This window comes from Ursus americanus, chromosome 33, assembly GCF_024610735.1.
Source record: "Ursus americanus isolate L20-20 chromosome 33, mUrsAme1.1.p, whole genome shotgun sequence".
Lineage (NCBI taxonomy): Eukaryota > Metazoa > Chordata > Mammalia > Carnivora > Ursidae > Ursus > Ursus americanus.
The window spans coordinates 21,275,273-21,300,978 of NC_142159.1; the positions used below are offsets into that span (position 1 = coordinate 21,275,273).

A 25,706-nucleotide genomic window follows, 5' to 3' on the forward strand; every position below is an offset into this window, starting at 1 on the left:
CATTTTTTAATAGTTCAGTGGCATGAAACACATTCATTCTTGTGCAACCATCACCACCATCCAGCTTTAGGACTCTTCCCATCTCACAAAACGGACACCGCATGCTCATTAAACACTAACTCCCGACCCCCTGGCACCCACCATCTTACTTTCTGTCCCTGTGAATTTGACTCATAGAAGTGGAATTATATAGTAGTTCTCTTTGGGTGACTGGTTTATTCCACTTAGCGTGATGTCCTCAAGCTTCATGCATATTGTAGCAGGTGTCAGAATGTGCTTCTCTTTAAGGGATGAATAACAGTCCATTAAGTGTATATACCACATTTTATTTATTCATTTATCTGTTGATGGACACCTGAGTTGCTATCATGCTTTAGCTATTGTGAATGATGCTGCTATGGATGCTGTGTGAACAAATATAATGCAATTTTAAAAAATTATTTTTAAAATAGGCTCCATGCCCAATGTGGGACTCAAACTCATGACCCTGAGATCAAGACTCACATGCTCCACCAACCTGAACTAGCCATGTGTCCCAAATATAAAGCAATTTTTAAAAAAATCCTCCAAAGTGCTATAGAGTTTTTAAAACCAGAGTGGTGATTGGGTCTAGAAATGTATATTGAGCAATAAAGTAACTTTCTAGGTGTTCAGATACATAACTGATTTGAGGAACCATTGATTTAGGCAAGGTCTTTATGTTTACTTTCATTTAAAGATGGAAACGCCTATCTAGATAAAATAATATATAATTTTATATAAAAATGCTTGTTAGCGGGGTGCCTGAGTACCTCAGTTGGTTGAGCGTCTGCCTCTGGCTCAGGTCTTGGGGTCCTGGGATTGGGCCCCGTGTGGGGATCCCCACTCAATGCGTGCTTCTCCCTTTCCCTCCATCCCTCCCTCACTCATGTTCTTTCTGGCTATCTCTCTTTCTCTCTCTCTCTCTCTCTCACATAAATAAATAAAATCTTTAAAATTGCTCATTAGCAAGCACTCATTGCAGTTATAGGAGGATTTGTTTTTTTTCCTCTCCCACCCCATATACTACAAAATAAGGCAATTTTAAAATAAAAATCCCAAACAACTGCATTTCTCTTAAGAAAGCTCTAGAAATAGGAGGCTATCTCTTTCTATTGCTAAGCTATAATGGCAATGATTTTTCCTCATTCTCAGTGATGGTCTACACCTCAAATAATGGCGAAGACCCAAGACAGTGTTCCTTTTACACTGCTGCAGGTGCCAACTATGAATCAAAGTGCAGCAGCCAAACCTGGTAAGACTGGTTTAGAATTTCTTTTTCCATGTGTACAGACATGAACTCAGTGTGAGATGGTAAATATAAGTATAGAGTCTATTACAACTTACATAGGTTGGTCAAGGTTTCCACTCTTGGGTATCAACACAAAGGTCTTAGCGTAACATTGTATCAACTTACCATCAACAACATGAAACAAGTAGCTAACTTGCCCTTGTGGAGACATTATCAATTACTTGTCATTCAAAGGGGAGAGCTGTGTTCAGCAACCCAATAAATCAAATTCAACTGAGCAACACTATGAACTGAATTCTGAACCCAGCACATAAGGCTTGGTTTAGAACTCACTCTTAGCATTCCAGTACGTGCCCTACTAATCATTAGATTTGTGGGTGGGTATTTGTTGGTAGATTTGTGGGTGGATATTGTTGGAAGATCAACACCTATTGGGGGCAACTGGTTTTCTTACCTGTGGGGTGACTAGTCACTACGTTCAAGGTTGTGGTGCTCTGGCTTTCTTCTTCGGCACGGACTGTGCTTTCGGTCGTCCTATCCTCTAAGCGAAGGTCTGTTACACCCTCTCTATTTATTGGCACCTATTAGAGAAAGAAATGAGGCAAAAGAGAAATAAAATCTAATGTTTTAAAATATATACTCAAACTTACAATAGAAAAGGATTTAAAGTGACATAAATATATAAAATGTGACATAAATTTATAAAGTGGAAACAAGAAAACAAACAGAAACGACAGAGTAGGGACAGGAATGAAACCAAATGCACTCCAGAAATAAATACCAAATATTTAGCATGACTAAATTGATTAATCTAATCTAATCTTAAAAATTGATTTCATGGGGTCTTCATTCTTCAAAAAATACCAGGTCACTAGGCTTTAATTCTTTCTCTCTCTTGAATTTGAATGGCATTCCCTGTTTTGAATGGTATTTTCCCCATATTTATTTGGTACATATTATGTTGTATCATCTTTCAATGCCCTCCCTCCACCAATTGGAGTAATAACTGGCCTTTATTGAGCGCTTACTGTGTGCTAGGACCTTTAAAGACCTTCTCACTTACTCCATAAACAACCCTGCAAAGTAACTCCTATTATTAGTCCTATAGTCTGAACGAGGCCTAGAGAGATTAGACAACATGCCCAAACTCACACAGCCAACAAGCAAGAAGACTTGAAAGTGATTCTGTGACTCCAAAGTTCATGCCAATGTAGCATTCGACAAATATGCCAGTGAGCACAGGCGACAAAACCAAAATTAAATGAGTGGGACCACATTAAACTTAAAAACTTTATGCATCACAGGACACAATCAGCAGAGTAAAAAACAACCTAGGGAATGGGAGATAATATTTGCCAATCATATATCTGATAAGGGTATGAAGAGCTTCCACAACTTAACAACAAAAATCCAATAGCTTGATTCAAAATGGGCTAAAAGGGGACACCTAGGTGGCTCAGTTGGTTGAGTGTCTGACTCTTGATTTTGGCTCACGTCATGACCTCAGGGTCATGAGATCAAGTCCTGCATTGTACCCCATGCTGAGAGTGGAGCCTGCTTAAGATTCTCCCTCTCTCTCTGCCCCTCCCCCCAGCTTGCAAGCCCACACTCTATCTCTCAAAACAAACAAACAAACAAACAAACAAACAAACAAACAAAAATGGGCAAAGGGACTTGCATAGACCTTTCCCCAAAGATGATGTACAATTGTCAATAATCATATGAAAGATGCTCAGTATCCCTAGAGAAATACAAATTAAAACCGCAATGAGATTATGACCTCATACCTATTAAGATAACAACTCTCAAAAGAACAGAAAATAATGTATTGGCAAGAAGGTAGAGAAACTGAAACCATTGTGCACTGTGGGATTGTAAAATGGTGCAACCACTACAGGAAACAGTATGGAGGTTCCTCAAAATAATGAAAACTAGAACTACCATATGACCTATTAATCCCAGTTCTGGGTATATACCTGATTGAAAACAAGGTCTGGAAGAGGTATTGGCACATCCATTTCTACAGTAGTGCTCTTCACAATAGCCAAGAGTTGGAAGCAACCCAAATGCCTAATGACCGGTGAACAGATATACAAAATGTGGTGCAGACGTACAATGGAATAATCAGCCTTAAAAAGGAAGGACATTGGGGCGCCTGGGTGGCACAGCGGTTAAGCATCTGCCTTCGGCTCAGGGCGTGATCCCGGCATTGTGGGATCGAGCCCCACATCAGGCTCCTCCACTATGAGCCTGCTTCTTCCTCTCTCACTCCCCCTGCTTGTGTTCCCTCTCTCGCTGGCTGTCTCTATCTCTGTTGAATAAATAAATAAAATCTTAAAAAAAAAAAAAAGGAAGGACATTTTCACATGGATAAACCATAAGGATATTATGCTAAGTGAAATAAGACGGTCATAAAATATCCTTGCCTATGATTGCATGCCTATGGAGCAAACGCCCCTCTTCTTGAACACTCACCGCAGCTGTTAAGCCAGACTCATAAGGCTCTTCGCTGGTGCCTGCCGTCACCATGTTATCTTCTGCACCTAGGGTCACCATGTTATCTTCTACACCTGGTGTTATGTCATCTTCTGGCCGGACTGTGCTGGCTAAAAAAGAAAGACTGGGTCAGGGCTTAAGGTAGAAATTGTGTGGGCAGACCTAACTGACCAGCTACAATCAGATTATTTTCTTTACCATTTCTTTTAGGGATTACTTTTAGGGGCGGGGGTGTCATTTGTGAAGCTTACCACATTCTCCTTGCTGCACCTCTGTCATAGGCAATGGTCTGGTTGTCTCCATAGCAAAGCAAAGGGGGATCAAAGTACAAAATGGTGAAGCCACCAGCCTCTCCCCACTGTGGCAGGATGTCAGGGGTATAGAAGCCTCACCTTTTCAGTAACGAACCAGATTCTTCTGGGTGCCATTTCATACAATCAATTAGTGCATTCGGGTTAATCGAATATCATTTAAGGGAGCCTGGGTGGCTCAGTTGGTTAAGCATCTGCCTTCAGCTCAGGTCATGATCCCAGTGTCCTGGGATGGAGTCCTGCACGGGGCTCCCTGCTCAGTGGGGAGTCTGCATCTCCTTCTGCCCCCCCCCAACTCATGCTCTGTCTCTCTCTTGCAAAAATAAATAAATAAAATCTTTTTAAAAATTCTAAATTAGAGTCACCTGGAAAGATTTCTAAAAATACCAGTTTGCAGGCTCTTTCTTAAACATAACAAATCAGAATGTCCCAAAGCGGATCCCATCTCTTAAAAATCAAGCTTGTTCTCCATTTAATTTTGAGACCGAAGTCTCCTTGAATGATGGGAACCAGTGGCTCTGACCACAGACCTCACAGGTAAGGTCAACCTCTAATTTTATAGTTGAGGTTAATGTCTACGGGGGAGAGTCAGTAATGTACATAACGGTGCCAAGATACCCAACAGAAGTCTTAGTGCACAGAGAGCTATGCTACTAAGGGACCTCAGTGCCCTTGGCCCGGGCTTTTCTGCATTAACACTGAGTGGATGACCCTGTTGTACCAATGGGAAAGGTTCCCAGAGAAGCAGGGGATGGGTGGAGTGGGATAACAGGTTGAATCCCGCACCAAGGTGGAGTGTGGGGAGCGGGACAGATAGCAACAGTGGCCTTTTCTTTAACCTCTGTCGCAACGATCCAGATGAATCACGACCAAGCAGGAGCATCACCTCAGCTCATCAAATAACCCTTTCACGAGTTAAAAATCTGAATCACTGGCCACAGGCTCCTTCCCCGTACTCAGAGTAGCTCTGGAAACTCCATGGCTAAATACAGTTGCAAACTAAGCAAGCATACACATCCCAGGAGCAAGAGGGAGAGGGTGCTTGGAGAGTTCGTTGTGTAATTAAAGAGTAGATGTTTGTATCCAGGCTCTGCTCAAGTCGGCAATCCAGTCCTTGCCTTAAGATACCTTGTTTCTCCCTATGCTTAGAAAGCCCAGCCAAAGGCACGGCGAATTAATATTGGATCATAACTTCTTTGCTGATGCATGGAGGGAGAAAGTCTCAAGAGTAAATTCACTGGTTCTGTGAGCCTTCTCTTTGCATCTGGAGTCCTAAAACAGTGCTGTCGATCAATGGCTTTCGATGAGCTCCCTAAGCATATGCATTTAGTTTTTCATCTGGGGGGAAATGGCTTTCACCAGTTCGCAATAAACGAATACCTCAGTGCATGCAAATAGTTTTACTCCCCCGCTGGCGGCTCCCTGGGGTGGGGTGGGCAGCGATGGGCTCCCATCAGGATTTATGACTGTGGTGTTAGGCAAATGTCAAATGTGTTTATCGAGCTCAAGGGGGAAATATCCCTTTGCCAGGCAAGTAGTCCTTATTGAACACACACACACACACACACACACACACACACACACCCTCCATCCCGTTTTCTTTTCTTCCCCTCCTGGTTTGAACAGTTAACAAATCATCAGTTTTAGCCATGTTTTCTGGAGGCTTCTCAGAAAGGTGTTATACGGCGTCCTCCAACTTCACAAAACGAAGCACCCTTGCTTTTGAAAAGAAAATATCAAGTGCTGAATAAAGTCAGTTTGAATTCTTTCATAGAAAGTTCAGCTCATTGAAAGCATAACTGGATAAAAATTCCTTCTTGTACTTGGCCCACAGAGCCAAGTACTAAAATCACCGCGAATAGACAAAGGGTGTTTTATGAATGACACTCATGATTCAGATGCGTAGCTTTTGTCTCACTGGCCTGGCATTCTTTTTGCTCCATGGGAAAGTTGATCTTTAACAAGAGATCTTCAATTGTCCCCCTTATTATTTGGGTTGAAGGCTTTCCTGGGTGAAGGGTTCCCACCAGCCCAGCTGCCTGAGTTTCCAGCCAGCCATTGACGCCCATTTTCCCTTGACGGGTGAAATTCAAATGGTGTATTGATGCCTCCATTCCCCGATTCTTTGTTCCTCCGAAGACACGTGTGTGCACAGGCAACACACACAGCTGTTTACATAAGCGCAGTGATGAACCTACAATAACAGTGTCCGTTCTGCCCCGGGTACCCTCATGCTCACGTGAACACCTTTTCCTGTCTCACCCAGCCTCACCCAGCCGGGCGGTGGCCGAGGGGGCGGGGGGCGGGGGGGGGGGGTTAGAACCAGTGGAAGTTTCCAAATACGGTGGCAACCCATCCATTTGCTTTGGAATTTGTGAGTAGGTGTTACTCTTCCCAAAGCTAGGCCAAACATTGTATTAACCATGAGAAGATGCGATAAATCAATTTTACCTTCAGGTTCTCAAGTTTAAGAACAAGCAAGAACTGAAGAGATGTTTATGGGTTTGAAAGTGCTGATTGGGAATCACTTTCACGTTCTCATTAAAGCCTGATCCCTCTAAAAAAAATTATTCCAGTTTACATATTTTTATGGGACCCCTTTCTTTTAAAATATTTTAGAATTTAGAACTGTTACTGTAGTATTTATTTTTTGGCCGTTAAAAATGTCTTTTTCCTCTTCTGTGACCATTTTTCTCTTATGGTATTCATCTTTTTTATAGTTTTGTATGTGTTTGTACCTTAAGAATATATTCTTTGTAAGAGCTGCTGCAAACACTTTTTTTTAAAATAAGTTGGCATTTGCATCTCTCTTTTCTAAGTCTTGAGCTCCTAATCAAGCATTAAGCTTGTTTTCCCCTTTGATGTCATACTTAGAAACCCGACCTCAAGCTTATGTGAATATTCACCTAGATTGTCCTTATGGTTTTGTTCTTACACTGAATAGTTCTATTTGTCTTGTTTCTTTTGAAGTATGATGTAAAATGGGGATCCTATTTGATTTCCCCCCAAAAGATTGACCAGTAGGTCCCAATAAGCCCTCTTTCCCCCAACTGCTTCAAAACTAGCTCTCATTGATTGAGACAAATGTCTTCTTTCAAATACCACATCGCGGTCCTGGGAGCAACCTTTCAGCACAGGGCCCAGCTCAGATGGCTTGCACATTGCCTCCTGCCCCCACTTCCATACCACTCTCTGCCTATAGATTGCTCCCAGAACCCACTCCTAAATCTATGCTCCCCTCACCATCTGCTCCCCCTTCCTCCTCAAGCCTGCTAACTGCTGCTGAGTGAATTCAGTACCATGGGTGCAGGGGTGTAGAGAGTGAGGAGGAAGAGTGGGCTACTTGGACAGAAGTGCATGGAGGGCTTTCCAAGTTGTAGGTTCTATTTAACGTGGGAAGCCCAGCTTTATAACAACACCCCCCAGCCCCCCACCACCACATAGGGTTTATTTGTGTATTACTTTTTGACTGACTTCATTTCAAAATGGCCCCGTGGGTGGGTTGCACTGGCATCGTTGTCCCCTTTATCAGATTAGGAAAGTGAGGCCGACAAAGATCTCTCCTTGACCAAATTCTAGCTGGGCTTCTCTGTCCATCCTGGCAAGAGTCTAGCTTCAGCAAGAACCCTGCTAAGTCAGTTGAGAGAGAATGCTCCCGCCTGACCACATTCCCCATCCCCTACCTTTGATGTCCAAGTGGTAGGCCTGCCTTTAGCAAGAACCTGTTGAGCCAGTTTCGTAAGAACCACCCCCTACCCTTGATGTGTTCTCTCCGTACTTTTCCATCCCCCTCCCCCACATACTCTGCTTCTTGGTTATAAATCCCCAGCTATCTTTGCTGTATTTAAAAATGAACCCCTATCTCGCTCCCCTATTGCAATGGTCTTAAAGTCTTCCAACCATTTAAACAAGTGTCAGAATAATTGTCTAACATTGGGAATTAAATGATTTGCCTAGTTCACCTGGTCAGTGAGCAGACACAAAGCCAAAGGTTTTAACAGCTCATCTGTGTCCTCACCAACCCCACAAAAGACATTTTTGTGCTACTGTGGCCACAGTGGGCCAGAAAGCCCCCTGGCTCCTCCCTGGGTTCTGACATCCTTCCTCTTCACCGCCCCCCCCCCCATTCCTTTCATAAATTCTAATCCTGGTTGTCAGAAGCAACCGCTTCCTCTGCCATCACATGTCCTTCTATGAAATCCCATCTGGTTAGAATCTTCCAGTCCAATTATTTAGGAACCAAAATCTCAGTTTCCTCCAACGAGTCCCTTCTAGGACTAAGCTTTCTGACGTGGTAGATTACAGCAGGCAGGTGTGACAATCTATACTAGAGTGTGCCTCTTTCCCTTCCAGCAGCAGCTCTCCCTTGCTCTGCAAATTAAGGCAGCAGCAGTGATCAAGACTGGAACCTTCCCAAGGCTCACCTCTATATCCCCAAATATTCCCTGCTCACCTACTAAGTGCTGGGCCCCATTCTGGGCACTAGAGACGGAGGAGTGAACAAGGTGAGGTCCCTCAGGGTTTTGGGTACTGTTGGGGGTGGGGGTGGGGACTCGCAACAAGCAAACAAGGAAAATCTCAAGATAGCACTCTTTCTTTCACCCCGAGATCTGTCCTCAAAGGGCACTTTCTTGGGGAGGCCTTTCCCCACTCCCCACTGAAATCAGTACCTCCCGCCACACACCCTCACGCACGTGCCAGAGTACTCAACCACTCATCGTGCTGTGTCTTCACTACCTGGCTGTCCCATGAGAACAGAAACTCAGTAAAGGCTGTTCACCTCAATGTCCCCCTGGCCTAAAATACCTGGCACATAGGAGACACTCAGTAAGTATTTGTTGAATGAGCAAGTGGACGCCAGATGGGAAGACATGGTCTAATCTGGAAGCCCAGAATGAGCTTGGGGCAGTGCACACTCAAGAAACAGAGAGCGGTCAGTGGGGCTGGATGGAAAAAAAGAGATCGAGGAGGTGTGCAGGGCCAGTCTGGTGGGGTTCTCCTTTCAACTGGTGTGCAAAGGGAAGCCAGTAGATGACATCTACTGGAGTGCTGTGTGAATGGGCTTGTGTACCAGGGATGGCGCTGGGATCAGACGGAAGCAGGGCGACCACTCGGGCTATCCTGCTGTCCCGGCAGGAGTGGCTGACGCTTGCACCAGGACAGTGAAGTGGCAAGGCAAAAAAAGCAGACAGGTAATGGCCAGGACGTATCTAGAGTCATCACCTACCAATACTCAGAAATAAATGCAAAATCTTGGAGCTGAGAATTCATTTTCCCACCTGTTACAGCTCTGTGGAGAAACAACATTCCGGGTATGAATGGATGTACTGACTATGCAATGCTGAGTCCTTTACTGGACTTCCCCCTTGTTTTATTAAGAGAGCCACAAATGTGCCCTCCGTAAGTTCAAGAGCCTCTGCTGTTTCCATGTCCACGTGAGAGAGATGCTCCCCGCTGTCCTCTTTCTGCTGACTCGAAACCTCAAGATCAGACAGTGAGAGAAGCAGCTTCCGTGGCATTCATCTTGAAACAGGAAAGTTGATTTTTTTTTTATGTTTCACCTTTTGATATTTATTTTAAATTAACTGTATTTTTCAGATAATAGAGTTTTAATGATACTTTTATTTTTTTAGCTACACTTTAAAATTTTTTAAATTTAAAATCAATTAACATATAGTGTATTATTAGTTCCAGGGGTAGAGTTTAGTGGTTCATCAGTTGCATGTAACACCCAGTGCTCATTACATCACGTGCCCTCCTTCACGCCCATCCCCCAGTTACCCCTCCCCCACCCCCCTCCCCTCCAGCAACCCCCAGTGTGTTTCCTATAGAGTAAAGAGTCTCTTAGGGTTTGCCTCCTTCTCTGATTTCATCTTATGAAAGTTGATTTTAAAAATAAAGAAGTCACAAGCTGAGTTACCCTCGGGGTTTTCAAAGAAAACCTGCAGCGTCAGCCAACAGATTGAGGCAATCTTCCATGTTGCCTGCGGTTTTCTAGCATCTGAGCTGTGCCAGCATCTCACTGCACGAATAAGCTTTGAAGATGGATGACGACGTGGCCACGGAATGGTTTTTGAGGCCACTGAGAAAGAGACGGCTCTTTTTTTCTCTTATGACATCCTAGGAAGTTCTGGTTTTCCCCTGTAGGAGTGACTGTCAGATAATTAATAAATAATGAACCCCAGCATTTCCACCCCTCTCGCCTCCCAATTACATTTGGGATGAAGCAATGCTTTTGGAGAGAGGTCAAAACATCTATCGGGAAAACAAAAGCAAAAATGCCGGCTTTTATTCCTTTGCCCAGAGGCAGGCTTGTGCCTATCACCTTTCCATCATGTCTCAATACCGCACTCAGAAGCCTGAAAATAAACACACCTAGTGCTGTGGAAAGGTGCCAACCTGGAACATTACCTAGCGCCCTGCAGACCACCCGTGTCAATGCTCAGATCTTCAGAGTGTCCTTCATCTCACTTCAAATGGCCCAGATTTAGCTGTTTGATGCTTCTCCCTCAGTTACCACCAAGGTGTTAGGACTTTGCTTTTCTTTACCACATCTTTTGAATCCTACAGGCTGGCCCATCCTCTGACCTTGTGAAGGAGTCTTGCCTTGGAATATTGAAAACCACTTGCTGACCCAGAGCTGTGTGCCGGCCTTCAACTCCTGGCAGACGCTGGGCTGCGGTCAGGGTAATCACCGATGTGGCCAGTGGGTTCCCCTCTGTACCCGCCCTTTCCGTGGCTCCTGGTAAATTGCTTACTGGATCAAAACTGCGGCCATGGAAAATCTAGGCGGCTCCTTGAAGGCTCGGCCCGGACACTCAGTACCCCACAGGACCCCTGATTTTCCTCCAGGACGCACAGTGCTGCCCTAACGCCCACACTGCCCCATAGTCTCAGTGCTTCACACCATGATAAGTATTCAGCGGATGTTTGTTGAATGACTGACTGAAAGAACACACCGATGCCCAAGTAAGACATTGCTTTTGAATTATCCCTTATGTGACGATATTCCTGCTACTGTCCGCTGTGCTTCAGTCAAAGAGTTGTTAAATAGCTTCCCCGAACGTGGCTGCAAACAAGACAATCCACCTCTGAGCACGATCTCTGTGGCTTTGCTGTTCAATGTGTAGTGAACACTGTCCACTCGCTGCGTCCCACCCTGGCAGCCCCTGAAATGCCCAGGCCAGTGCCGAGCTGGGATCACCCCCTGTCAGCACTGGGGACATGTGCCTCTCCCGTGAAATTCAAGAGAGACGTGTCAAGGCTGAGATCAGACAAGTGTCAGCAGTTCCTCTGGAGAAATCAGAAGAAATGCTACACATTAAGATTTGGAGCAACGGGAGCACCTGGGTGGCTCCGTGGGTTAAGCATCTGCCTTCAGCTCAGGTCATGACCTCGAGGTCCTGGGATTGAGCCCCATGTCTGTGGGGCTCCCAGCTCAGCAGGGAGTCTGCTTCTTCCCCTCCCTCTCCCCTTGCTTGTGCTCCCTCTGTCTCTCTCAAAAATGAAAAAATAAAATCTTTTAAAAAATAAAAAATAAATTAAAAACATTAAAAAAAAGATTTGGAGCAAAGTTCTCTGAATTCCGAGAGGGGGCGTTATGCACAATGCCCCAAAGAGGCAGTATTCTGAAGGTCTCTGCAGCTGAACAGGAGCAGTGAAGAAAGGAGAGGGGCCCCTGTGGCTGGGGACTCAGCTCTCATGTCCTTAGCAAGGACTCCTAGCAATTCCCTGGCAGGTGGAGGGAGCAGGACCTGCAGTCCTCTAGACATGACACCAGGCTTCCCAGCCGCCTGCAGCCTCTCTCCCCTGATGGCGGAGAATCAACTGAGGCCCACTGTGTGCCCTTCAAGGTTATTTTCCATGACTACTCAACAAGTAGATTTTATTTTATTTTATTTTATTTTATTTTATTTTATTTTATTTTATTTTATTTTATGTCCAGTATACTTAACATACATTATATTATATTAGCTTTAGGTGTACATCCTAGTGATTCATAATTCTGCACATTAGTCAGTGCTCATCACAGTATGGGCAGCCTTAATCCCCTTCACCTATTTCCCGCATCCCCCCACACCCACCTCCCCTCTGACAACCACCAGTTTGTTCTCTAGTTAGGATTCTGTTTTTTGGTTTGTCTCTTTTTTTCTTTGTTTCTTAAGTTCCACATAGGAGTGAAATTGTATAGTATTTGTCTTTCTCTGACTTATTTTACTTAGCATTATACTCTCTAGCTCCATGTGGTTGCAAATGGCAAGATTTCTTCTTTTTGTGGCTGAGTAATATTCCGTTGTCTGTATCTACCACCCCTTCTCTATCCATTCATCTAATGAATGGACACTTGGAGGTGCATCCGTATCTTGGCTATTGTAATTCATGCTGCAATAAATATGGGGTGCGTGTATCTTTTCAAATTACTGTGTTCATTTTCTTTGGATAAACACCTAGCAGTGGAATTACTGGATCATATGGTAATTCTAGTTTTTTCTTTTTTGAGAGAGAGAGAAAATGCAAGCAGGGAGGGTGAGGGGCAAAGGGAGAGGGAGAGAGAGAATCTTAAGCAGGCTCCATGCCAAGCATAGAACCCCACTTGGGGCTTGATCTCAGGACCCTGAGATCATGACCTGAGCCAAAATCAAGGGTCGGACGCTCAACCAGCTGAGCCACCCAGGTGCCCCCGTCATTCTATTTTTAATTTTTTGAGGAAGCTCCACACTGTTTTCCACAGTGGCTGCAGCAGTTTGCATTTCTAAGTAATAGCGACTGCTACTTTGAACTTGGAGGATGTACGAAACATGGTGCCAGGCACTCCCTCCCGATCTTTACAAAAGCCTTACGAACTAATGTCATTCTTATTTTGAAGCTGAAGATGGTGAGGCTGAGAGTAAACGGCCCACGTAGGCAGCAAGTGGTGACGCAGGGATCGGACATTGGATCTGTCAGACGCCAAACCCCGCTCGAACCTCCGTGTCACACAGGCTCCTTGTGTACTGGTCACTTCTCCGCAGCTCCCCTCCTAGTCTCTCTCCTCCACGTGGCGTGGGCTGGGGTGGCACCGAAGCTGCTCTGTGGGCTTCCGGATGCCAAGGGCACCTGCAGCTTCATCCTTCCAACTCCACTGTCCATCTAAACCCTACCTATGCGCCTAGCTGGCCCAGGTGAGATGCTTCTTCCCTCCGAGGCTTCCCAGGGTGCCAAGAGAAAGTAATTCCCCTAAACCAGAACGAGGCTTGATAACACCAACACTGACTACTTTTTCTCTCCTGGCATCTATATGCTTCCTGGGACCAACATCCCATTCTGCTACAGGTTTATGGCCCAGCCACCGGATGACCTCTGAGAGCTGAATGAATGAATACGTGAATAGTCACACTTTTCAGCATTCACAGATCGACTTACCCGCTCACCCCCAACCGCATTTGGGGCTCAGAACTCCTCACATGTTAAAACTGGAGGCTGTCGATTACAACCTCAACCAAGATTACTCAACCTGGGGAGAGGTTTTCTCTGTTGACCAAGGGCAGAATGTTCTCGGGAAAAGAGGAAATGAGTTCAACTTTGCGAACTGGAATCGACAGCTCTGTAATAACTTTTCTGGAACTAGCTGGGTCCGGTGGCCTGTTGGAAAGGCCACCTCATACAGAGGACTGTTTAGTGCATGAAAAATCAAATGACTAAAAGCTGCTTTGAAAGTCCTGCCCCGGAGCTGAGCATCTCAACAGGGTGGCAGAGTGTTTGGGAAATCACTGGCCATCTGCTCGGAAACTGCGCTTCTGATTCACTCAGGGCTGTCAGCCGAGCAGGCCCTGATTTTGCAAGAATGAAAAGAGAAGCCCCTTTGGCTCTGACCTCACCATCCACCCATGCAGCTCGCAGACTGCCCAGCTGTGCACCGAGGAGGATGAGGCCTTACAGGAATGTGCAGAATGTGGCTGTGTTTCCATTAGCTGCCCTGGGCTTTGATCCTGAGCCCGGCTGCGGAGTTTGAAGTGTGCTTCGGGAGATCTTTAAAAAGGAATTGTTCTTAGCCAGGGGGAATCTCTTCTGACCCTCCTTGCCATCTTCCTCCCCTTGTTCCGATGAATAGGGAGGAGTTCAGGCAGCAAACTGTGTCTCCGGGGCGTACTTCTGTTGTCATTTTGATTTTCTTTCCAGGTACCCATCAGCTACATCCAATTGGATGTCCTGTTATTACCTCAAAGTCCCTGTGTCTCAAACAGTGCGCACACTTGAACTCCTTATAACATTGCTTCCAAGCCTATCGTCCCTCCAACCTGATTTTTATATTTCTATCACCTGCCTCTTTGTCGTTTCTGCCCGGCTTAGATCACTGTGTTTCCTCCCTCTTCCTCCTGACAAATGTTTACTACGTACCAATCATGTGTTCTTTTAAGTGCTGAGTAAGACATGGGTCCCGCTCTCTTCTCTAACGGGCAAGAGATGTGCACAAATAACTAAAATGCGGTGATAATAGTCGAAGCAATCTTGAAAAAGAGCAAAGTAGGAGAACTCACTTCCGAACTTCAAAACTTATTACAAAACTACAGTAATCAAGACCGTATAGATGTATAGAAAAATGGAATAGAATTGAGCATCCAGAAATAAGCCCATCCATTTATGGCTGATTTTTTTTTTTAAAGATTTTATTCATTTATTTGAGAGAGAAAGCACAAGTAGGGTAAGAGCCAGAGGAGGAAGCAGACTCCCTTCTGAGCAGGGAGCCGGGTGTGGGACTCAATCGTGGGACTCGATCCCGGGACTCCGGGATCCTGACCTGACCCAAAGGCAGACGCTTAAGGACTGAGCCACCCAGGTGCCCTATGGGTGGTTGATTTTTGACAAAGCTGCCAAGATAACTTGATGGGAAAGAATTGCCTTTTCACGTAATGGTCCTGGGACATTCAGACAGCCCCATGCAAAAGAAGGGAGTGGGTCCTCTACTTCATATCACGTGCAAGAAGTAACTCCAATGAGTCAAAGACCTAAATATGAGATCTAAAACCACACAACTGCTGGCGTAAGAGTAAACCTTTGAGACCTTGGCTGAGGCAATGGGTTCTGAGGTATGACACCAACAACACAGGCAATAAAAGAAAACAATAGATAAATGAGACTTCAAAACTTTTTAAATTTGTGATTCAAAGGACACCATCAAGAAATTAAATGGGAGGGGCGCCTGGTGGCACAGCGGTTAAGCATCTGCCTTCGGCTCAGGGCGTGATCCTGGCGTTATGGGATCGAGCCCCACGTCAGGCTCCTCTGATGTGAGCCTGCTTCTTCCTCTCCCACTCCCCCTGTTTGTGTTCCCTCTCTCGCTGGCTGTCTCTATCTCATAAATAAATTAAAAAAAAAAAAGAAATTAAATGGGAAGGATATTTGCAATTCCTATGTCTAATAAAGGTCTGGTATCCAGAATATATAAAGAATTCAACAATAAAAAGACAACTCAATTTCAAATTGGGAAAAGGATTTGAATAGACATTGCTCCAAAGCAGATATGGGGGCACCTGGCTGGCTCTGTTGGTGGAATGTACCACTCTTGATCTCAGGGTTGTGAGTTCAAGCCCCACACTGGGTGTAGAGAGTACTTCAAAATAAAATATTTTTAAAAAAGAAGATACGTAAATGGCCAACAAGTACGTGACAAGACACTGAGCGTCATTACTCCTTAGGGAAATAGTCATCAAAATCACAATGAGATACCACTTCATACCCATTAGGATGGCTACCATCAAAAAGCGAAATGAAGCAAAACAACAGGAAAATAACAAGTGTTGTCAAGGATGTGGAGAAATGGGAACCTTCTGCAGTGTGGGTAGAACGTAAAATGACGCAGTCACTTTGGAAAACAGTTTGGCAGTTCCTCAAAAAGTTCATCACAGAGTTACCATATGACCGGGCAATTATACTCCTAGGTATAAACCTGAGAGAAATGAAAACATACATGCACATAAAGATTTGTACACTAATGTTCATAGCCATTTTATTCATACAGCCCCAAGTTTAATAAAATTCTGACACACACACTACAACAGGAATGAACCTTGAAATCACGCTGGGTGAAAGAAGCCAGGCACAGAAGGCCATATATTGTCTGATTCCATTTATATGAAATACCTAGGTTAGGAAAATCCAGCGACAAAAAGCAGATCAGTGATTGCCGGGAGAGGGGAAATGGCAGCAACTTCTAATGGTTTAATTATTCAATTCATTTCTTCATTTAAGATTTTATTTTTAAGTCATCTCTACACCCAACGTGGGGCTCAAACTCACAACGCTGAGATCAAGAGTTGCATGTTCCTTTTGACTGAGCCAGGTGCCCCTGACTACTCAATTTCAAAGCGTTGATTTTATGATCTGTGAATTATCTATCAATAGAAAAAAAAATTTTTAATAATGTGTTGTAAGAGGTGAATAGTAGGAACTCAGGAAATGAGGGAAGAATAAGAAATCAGGAAATTCTGAGCTGTAAGTCATGCTGGGCTCCGATTCTCTCCAATCTGATCTCATCCCCCATTCTGTGGTCACCACACTTAGTCTCCTGACCCCCACCCCCCACCCCAGTGGTCCCGTAAACTAGATTCAATCCCATATGGTTCCTGTCATCATTTTTTCCCCCTAACAACTGCTATTCATGGCCCACCTTACTTCCATTTGCTATTATTGCCTGTCGCCGATAGAAAAAGTTCAGCTCTTCCACCTACCAGGGACCCATCCTTCTCCCCGAGTTACTCCCACTCCATGATCAATGAGCCTTCCTGAATCTTCCCACACAAACTACAGATTGTTCTGACTTCCACGCGTTTGCTCAAGTGATCTCTCCTGCCTGGATTGCCCTTCCCTCCACCTTGTCCAACCAATCCTACCACTTTTCACAGCCAAGATCAAGCCCCATCTGCCGCCCTAAGCTTTTTTCCAGCTATCAATGGCCAAAGAATCTCATCTCCAAACTCTGAGCAGCAGATAATGGTGTTTGCTTCTCAAGACATGGCATTTTATGTTGTCTCGTATGTGCTTTTTACACATACACCACACACCTGTCTTGCCTCTCTCTTAATAACATGTATGCCTTGCAAATGCTTAAGGGGGCAGGACCATGTCCTTCAGTTCATTACCCTGATGCCAGCCTCACTCTTCAATCTGAAATACGCATCAACAAACAAGTGGTGTTGCTGCTATAAGAGGTACTTGAAGAAATCAATTGGCTGACTTTTCTCGGTGTCCTTGGAAGACTCGACCCCATGCATAGGTGGCTCTCGTGCGGAGTGGTTAGGAGCGTAGGCTCTGGGGTTGGGTTGCCTCCATTCAAGAGTCACCATTGCTATTTACTACCTGCATCTGTGTGTAAGATACTGAACCTCTCTGAGCCTTCACTGTCTATAAAATACAAATAGCTCCTCCCTTGTAGGTCTGCTGTACAAATTAAAGGAACTAGGGCTTGGAAAGTGCTTGAAACGTGCTAAGCACCCAGTACATGTTGGCCATTATGACATAGTTGCTACTATTAACACCATCCATGCAGAATCTAGTTCCCTTAGCTTTATAGATTCAGAAATTCAATCTTATTATGGGGTGATCCAACTCAGATGATACTGTTTCACATTAGCCAAACTTACAAAAGGCCAGGAAACCAAATAGTTTATTTAGAACAGGAGACGTTTTTCCAATGCCGTACACGTTTGCTATGCAAGGCATGTCCTTCTCCAGAGTGAACTACCTGGTGTATGTACAGCAAAGGCAAAGGGTAGGGCTTTTGGCTGGAATACATTTCTAGACTGTGATGGAACAGGGGTCCCTGATTCATCATAGAACAGTCACTGTGACTGAGATCAGAACACCCAAGGCCACCCCGTAGGATATCTTGCACACCAGCTGTAAGCTGGGATAACGTGTGCCTTGCCTGACTCACAAAGCCGTCACTCAGTACGGACTTGCTAAATAAATGAATTCCTTGGGCAGGGCAGGTTTACCGTCATCAAATCCTCGTCCCTTCTCTCTCCCCTTCTAGATTCTAGGCAAAAGGACACCTTTCTTCCTCAGGCAGGATACTATTCATTAGACAACAGCTTTTTATGTCAGTTGTGGTTTATTCTCTTGGTTGGAGACATTATAATGAATTGCAGGAAACACTGCATTCTCATCAATAATGTGTTTACTTATCCTCTAGCGCCCCTTCCCTGCTTCCCATCTCTAGTCTATGTAACTGACCTCCCCGTGCATGCTACGAACATTGACAACATCAATTATGACCCCGTGTGCGCAGTGATACTCTCTCCACTGTCTGGGGCACTGGTAGCTCTATCCCCCTGGATAGAGGTGGAGAGCCCATCTTCCTCCGGAAACGTGATTATCCTTTTGGTAGGTTTGTTGATTTGTTTTTCCCCCTCCCTGCATAAAATTGAGCATTGCCCTAAACCATTTCAGTTTGGAGCTTCTCAGACCACTAAGTGAATGAGGTGGTCAGATCGGCAGGTTTCCCTCTGGACTTAACGAGATTCTCCCCAAAGGACAAACCCACCTCTTCTGAGCAGTTTCCTGGTCAAAGGTACAGGGCTAGACAAAAAGAAGGGAGAACCGACACCCCTATCTTTGAAGCTCAAGGGAATGCTTGCCTTGGACTGGCCGGCCTGCCGGGAGCCAGTGGTTGGTGGGCACTAGCCTGCAGCAAGGACAGAAGCAGCCGCCTTGTTTTCCCTCCCTGGATGAAGCTGGCAGAACTCCCGTTGTTCCCTAACCTGGCTCCATCTCATAGCCTGCGGAGAAAATGCCTGATCTCTTTCCTTTCCCAAAAAGTGTGAAGAAATCGACAGGGAAAGGATTCAAAATTTCAGTCCAGAGTTGCTTTATCTCTTGCCCACCCCTATGGGAATTCTAAGACTTCTCTCCCTGACTGTTGACTTGCCTACAGACGTGCTCCCCACCCCATCCCCCCCCATCATTTGATTCTCTTCCAGCAATTTGCTCCTGCTTTGTATTTCCCTGAGGGGGTTTCAGGGGGGCAGGAATGGCAGGGCTCCCTTGGAGAGCCTTGCAGGATCTTACTGAGTTTGCTCCAATGAGTTTCACCAGGGCACTGCTAGGTATCTGAGTCTCTGTCTCTCTACATCCTGCCCTGAACCATTTCCACAAGTTGTAACCTGGCATGCCTGTTCTTAGAGCCAGAAATATGACAACTATTCAGATAAGCCAATGGAATTTAAAGCACAGGTCCGTTGCCCTGCTGGCGAAGACTTCGGGAATGCTTTGTAAAGTTAGGTGTGCCTCTCTCCAAGGTGCACACAGCTCAAACCCTGCCCCTGGCTCTGTACCAAGCACTCAGGAGGAGCCGGATTACCTTGTGCGGAATGAATTAATGAATCCGATTTTAATGTACTGTGACATCTTCACTCTTACGGGAATCTTATGCCAGGTATATGACATAAAGGACTTTTTATACCTTTAAATTTTTTTCTTTCTTTTTTTTAAAAGACTTTATTCATTTATTTGAGAGAGGGAGAGACAGAGATAGTGAGAGAGAGCACAGCGGGGAGGAGAGGGAGAAGTAGGCTCCCCGCCAAGCAGGGAGCCCGATACGGGGCTCGATCCCAGGACCCCAGGATCACGACCTGGGCTGAAGACAGTCGTTCAACCAACTGAGCCACGCAGGTGCCCCAATTTTTTTGTTTTCATGTGTAAGAAGCTTAAAGGGACATTAACCTTTAACTTCAAGTGCAACCTTTAGTTTTTATGCGGCTTTGTAACGTACTGAAAAGAGCTTGGGGCTTGGAGTTAGACCCATTTTTGTCTCCTTTTTTTTTTTTTAAAGATTTTATCTATTTATTCAGAGAGAGCCAGCGAGAGAGAGGGAACACAAGCAGGGGGAGTGAGAGAGGAAGAAGCAGGCTCACAGCGGAGGAGCCTGATGTGGGGCTCGATCCCATAACGCTGGGATCATGCCCTGAGCCAAAGGCAGACGCTTAGCCGCTGTGCCACCCAGGCGCCCCTAGACCCATTTTTGAATCCCAGTTCTGGCATAGTCTGAAGATAACGATGTATAATTTAAGAGCTGTAACAATTAAATGAAGGAACTGTGACTTTCCTAGCAGCTGGTGGGGATGGAAATGGGAGCCAGGTGGTGTTCTCCCTTCTTGGCCAGACCACTCACCATCATGCCAAGGTTTGGGGTCTTTATAATTCTCTGGTCTAGATTGACTCATGGACCACGCATTTCAGAGGCCAGAGAAAGAGAGAAGGGGCCGCATACCCCTGCTCAGCCAGCCTTCTGCCTTATCCAAGTCCCGACTTCGCCTTCTCACGCTTGGATACTTCTTAAAAATGTGCTTTTTCTCCATTAAATGCTATTTTGGGGACCTCATACATCAGTGTAATGGCTAGAGCTCCCTCACAAAGACTCTTATTAACAGACCTGGTGTTCATTAAATACTTGGTAGATGCCTTCAGTGCAACAAATACTCTTAGCAACTCCTGAGGACCTCAGGGCCTCCGAAACTGGCTGCCAAGAGTTTCGGGGAAATCACAGGGAAATTTGTTCGCCGCATGATTAATCCTGGGTGGACGGGTCCCGGAAAATCACATGCGGGTTTGCAGCAAGAGGCAACCCGCAGAATTTTTACCAAATAAACCAAGTAACGGAGAGGCCCCGAAGTCCGTGCTTTGGATGGAAGTTCAGAGCGAGGGCGGGGCCTGACAATTGAGGAAAACGCCAGATGTGTGGACAACAGAGCTCCTTTGAATCCACGCAGTTCCAAAGAGACAACACATGGGACCAGATTACAAAACTGAACCAGATTATGCACTAGATGCGGGAAAAGCCAGAGGGGAGTAGGGTCCAGGACAATCAAATTCATCACCATAATTACCCCCAGCCACAGGAGCCACAATAGCCCAACTCAATGAAGTTATTCATCCATATTCCCGGAGCTTCGGTCATTATCCTCAGACAAAACCCCTCCTGGGCCTCAGCTGCTAGCCGGCAGCCCAGCAACTCAGCATCCACACGCAGCCAGCACCCCCCCACACACACAGCCTGGGGAGGCGCGGTGGGGTGAGGGGGTGGTTCTCTCCTTAGCAGGGGAGTTTCTAGTACCAACGAGAGGCTGATGATTTTTTTTTTCCAGACCAGATTTATAGATGCTTAGGTCTGTTTCACGCCTCCCGCAAACCACTCGGTGTAGGATACCTCTGACTTTCAAAAACTCACTTAAAGATAATTACAGCCAGCCCTTTCCAAGGAGGACACGGGGGTCGCTGCCCAGCGGTTGCTGCCTTTCCTTAGCTGAACGGGGATGTGGCTCAGTTTGGGGGTCTCCCACACCTTGCCCTGGGGAGCACAGAATGCTGCCATCTGCAAACTGTCTCGCCGAAAGGGAAATACTGAAGCTCAGAGCTGTGTGTATTCCAGTGGAAAGAGAAGTTCCAAAGATAGGATGGCCGCGAATAGCTCAGGGCCCTGTAAAGATAGTTGCTTGAGGCCGAGGCACACAGCCCGGCAGAGAGTCCTACACCCTGTATAATTTCCCCAGGGCTGGGTATTATTGTCTGCGCAGGAATTATAGATGCCTGCGTCAGGTCTACCGCTCCCGCAAATCACTCCCTCCCGGAAGGATTTTTCTGGTACTCGACCCACCTCTCCTCAATTTGGAAAATGTAGGAGTTTACCTTTCAGCAACCTCCAACTCCAGAGATCACTAGGGAGCGTACGGTTCCTTTGACCCATAATTTAGTGAGCAAATACTATGTGCCGGATACTGTTTGGGCCCTGGGGTTCAAGGCCAAGACAGAGCTCTGTTCTTGAGAGCTTATATTCTATTGGGGAAACAAATTAAAAATAAAAGCCCAAGAAAAATCAAATGTTGACAGACACACATGGATGCCACCAGCACAGCAGAGAGCAGAAGGAAGCCAGATGGGAAGGGGAGGTAGGAGTCAGGAGGGGGAAAGGGGCAGGGGAACCCCCACCATCACATCTAATACAGGTAAGGTCCAAGGAGACACCAATACTCATTCAGTCGCTGACGCTGGCCAAGTTCAAGGCATGTCCCCAAATCAGCTTAAACCGCAAGGTTCACAACCATTGTCCACTGTCTCAGGCTACTGTCCTCTCCAAGGAGGATAACGGAGGCCTCTTCCAGACCGTCCCATTGATAGGGCCCAGAGGGTGTTGGCGCACAGGGTGTAAGACCTGGCAGCCCCCAGGCGGAGACCATCGCGGCACAGGGGAGTCCTCCTCACCCCAGCACTGCTGAATGTGGCACCCCCCCAATACATGGGGCCAACTTCTGAGGCCATCTGCATTCCTCCAACACACAGCCCCATAGGAAAGCCCAGTCCAGCCAGCGGAAGGCTCCTAGCTTCTATCCTTCTACCTTATCCCTCATGAGCTGAGCAGAGGGTTGCAGGAGGTGGGCAGCCCCGGAGAGAGGTCCCCTCTGCTCCCCACCCTTTCTGCCTGTGGATGCGAGGCAGGGGCTCCTCCTCCCACCCCACTCAGCCATGGCTTTGGGACCTGGCACCAGCTAAGTCACTGTCTCTCCTTCTCCGGGTCCTCTGGACTCGCGGGCACGCACACACTCCCAGCTCCCCTCGGCTCTCCGGGGCGACTTCAAATACCAGGCCCAGGCATTCCAGCAAGTCTCGGCTCGCTCGTCCCCAGCAGCAGTGATGGCAGGGAGCCATTCTGCTGGGTCTTACCTCCTTCCGCCGGGTCCCAGAGCCACACGCTTCCCAAAACCAAGAGCAGAACTGGCACCTTCCACATCTTCTCGGTTGACTTGTCCTCTGTGGGGCCGAGCCCTTGGTTTCTGTGCTGGGGCAAGACGAGAAAGCTCTGCAGCCAGAGGCCCCCGCCCAGTGGAGCCAGAGAACAGGGGCTGGAATGCGGGGAGCAAAAAAGTCCCAGGTTTGGGGAGGGATCCCCAAGCTTCCTTCTCCCTCGGCGGCTGAGGAGCAAACTTTGCAGCTGGAAACTTTGCAAGGAGTCAGCATTTATCTCTCCCGGACGAGGGCGGGAGCCGCTGGCCCTAAGGTGGTCTCAGTCCGGGGCTCACTAGGACCGCCCTCGGCCTCTGTTTGGCTAGCGCTAAAACGATGACCTCAGGCCAGGTTTAAAGTTACAGGGCCACAGCTGCCGGGCTGCCCCGGGGATGTCCAGAGAGCCCTGAGCCCCAGCAGGCGGGGAAAAGGGAGCTTGCAATAAGCAATTTATTTTTTTTTTTTTTAGTATTTTAGTTTATTATTCTGGGTTTTTTAAAGAGTAAGTCACAAGCCTATTTTTTGTTATTGTTGTTGTTGTTAGGAGAAATAAACTCTTCCTTGTGTGGCCAGTAATTTTAGAACCGAACCTGGGATTGTTCTTGTAAATATTGAATTTGATGGCTTAAAAAAAAAAAAGTGGCCGTCCTCCTCTGGGTGGGCCGGGGGCGGATCGGGCTGGTAAACTGTTCCCTTGTCTGGGGGACCCGAGCAGGGGGGCTCTCGGGGGCTGCCTGAGAGTGTCTGGCGGACTCCCTGGCTCTGGCAGTTTTATTTAAAAAGGCTGTTTGAGATCTGCTTCTCGCTTTGGATGCAGCGCCGCGGTGCTGGACGGACGAACAGATGGATGGCCGCACGCGGTGAGGGAGGTCTGCAGCCCAGGGACGTCCAAGGACCCTCCTGGTCACCAAATCTGTGTTCACTTCCAGCGGCTCTCATCCCCTTTAATCCTGGAATGTGGCCCCATAATCCCCACTTTACTGGTTTAAGCGATCTTGCCCTGATCTCGGGTATGGGATGTTAGCAACAGGCAAACTTCTGTTTTTTTAATTTTCCTTCTGAACTGCTGGAATTTTTTAAAAAGAAAGAATTTTTAAAGATTGTATTTATTTGACAGAGAACGAGAGAACACAAGCAGGTGGAGTGCCAGAGGGAGAGGCAGAGGGAGAGGGAGAGGGAGAAGCAGGCTCTCTGCTGAGCAGGGAGCCTGATTGAGGGGGGTGGCTTGATCCCAGGACCCCAGGATCATAACCTGAGCCCAAGGCAGACATTTAACCCAGGTGCCCCAAAAAGAAAATTTTTTAAGAAGTGGAGATGGGGATGTGGCCTCTGCCCCTTCCCACATGCCACAAATTCCATTCAACAGAAAAAACCTGCAGACGAAAGCCCCAAATCTCCCAACCAGCATGAAAATTCGTTATTTTCAGATCCTCATCCCAGACCCTGATTCCAAATTTATTTTGTCATTAGAATCACAAGGGGTTGGTTGCTTTAAAAGCTCAGATTCCTGGGCTCCACCCCCAACTCCTTAAATCAGGCCCTTTGGGAATTTACATGTTAAGGCACTGTCCCAGGAGAACTTGTCCACAGGGGTATTTAATAAACCACGTCCTCTGGCTTCGCTTCTCAAACAGTGTGTAAAACTGTGTAAAACTGGCTCAAACAGTGTGTAAAAAACACTGCAGTGTATGGGGTGCCTGGTGGCTCAGTCGTTAAGTGTCTGCCTTCGGCTCAGGGCGTGATCCTGGCGTTATGGGATCGAGCCCCACGTCAGGCTTCTCCGCTGGGAGCCTGCTTCTTCCTCTCCCACTCCCCCTGCTTGTGTTCCCTTTCTTGCTGGCTGTCTCTCTGTCAAATAAATAAAATCTTTAAAAAAAAAACAAAAAACCCAACACCACTGCAGTGTGGTTAAAGGCAGGTGGGCTTCTGTGGGTCTGGGGTGGGGAGAGTCTGCATTTCTGAAGATCTAGACAAGGTCTTACCCTGGGGCTACAAGATAGGAGTTGATATGTGACCTAAAGGGAGGAAAAGGACCCAAGGGTCAAGGGGTTGAAAGTGTAAAGATAAGACAGAGAAGATAATCGGACTGCCTCCCCCATCTTTTAGCAGCATATTATTACTGCGTTATCAGGAATGTTCACAGGCTGAATGATACGTGCATCATCTGTCCATCCTGTTCGATGGAGAAAAGAGGCAAATCCACTCCAAAGTAAAAAAAAAGAAAATGGAGTAAAAGAAAGAAAAAGACCAACTTCACTTGGAAACAGGGATGAAATGAAGCCTGGGTGGGAGAGAATGGGTTAAAATCAGCTAATCTGAGGGGTGCTTGGGGCTAGGTTATTACTCAAGGAGATGGCCCTCTCCCCACCCCCACCGCCACACACCTGCCCAGGGATGGTTACTTGACCTTCTAGTAGAGGATGGAGGAGGGGGAGGCAATAGGGAGTTGTATCCTGTTGGAGGCCATCCTGGGGAGGGGGAGAGGGGCAGGACCAAGGGAGCCTATGGACATGGTCTAGATGCTGTTTGAGTAACAGGAGAGTGGCTGGGGGAACCTGGTGGAGGGACCTTCCTCAGCAATGCAGACAGCAGAGGAGAGAGAGGTGACGCTGGTCTGGGGCATAGGGGCAGGAGCCGGGTGCATCCGACTGACTCAAGGTTAGGCTAAAGCGTAACGGATTTGGATGCCTGAGGCCAGCCCAGATGAGGGGAAGAAGGAAACAAGTCAAATACATGCCGGAAGATTCCTCCATTCTTTGAAGTAGTTTGGGCCCCCAGAACAGCGACTGGTAAGGTAACAGTGACATCTATCCTGTTCACCGGGAACTCTAGCACCGTCTCGTTCAATCTTCAAATTAATCCTTGGGGTAAGAACA

General features: G+C 46.6%; 1 protein-coding gene across 2 annotated transcripts in view; it reads right to left on the minus strand.

Moving 5' to 3' along the window:
• PDPN (podoplanin) overlaps window positions 1–23,121 on the minus strand; it is a 29,057-nt gene extending 5,936 nt beyond the window's left edge. For both annotated transcript variants that reach the window (XM_045777944.2, XM_045777943.2), the window contains exons 1-3: window positions 22,771–23,121; window positions 3,746–3,876; window positions 1,725–1,851 (exon numbers count right to left, since the gene is read on the minus strand). In XM_045777944.2, the coding sequence (XP_045633900.2) occupies window positions 1,725–1,851; window positions 3,746–3,876; window positions 22,771–22,837 (325 nt within the window). In that variant the 5' untranslated portion in view covers window positions 22,838–23,121. The remainder of the gene's footprint in view (window positions 1–1,724; window positions 1,852–3,745; window positions 3,877–22,770) is intronic.
• Between the last annotated feature and the right edge of the window lie 2,585 nt (window positions 23,122–25,706).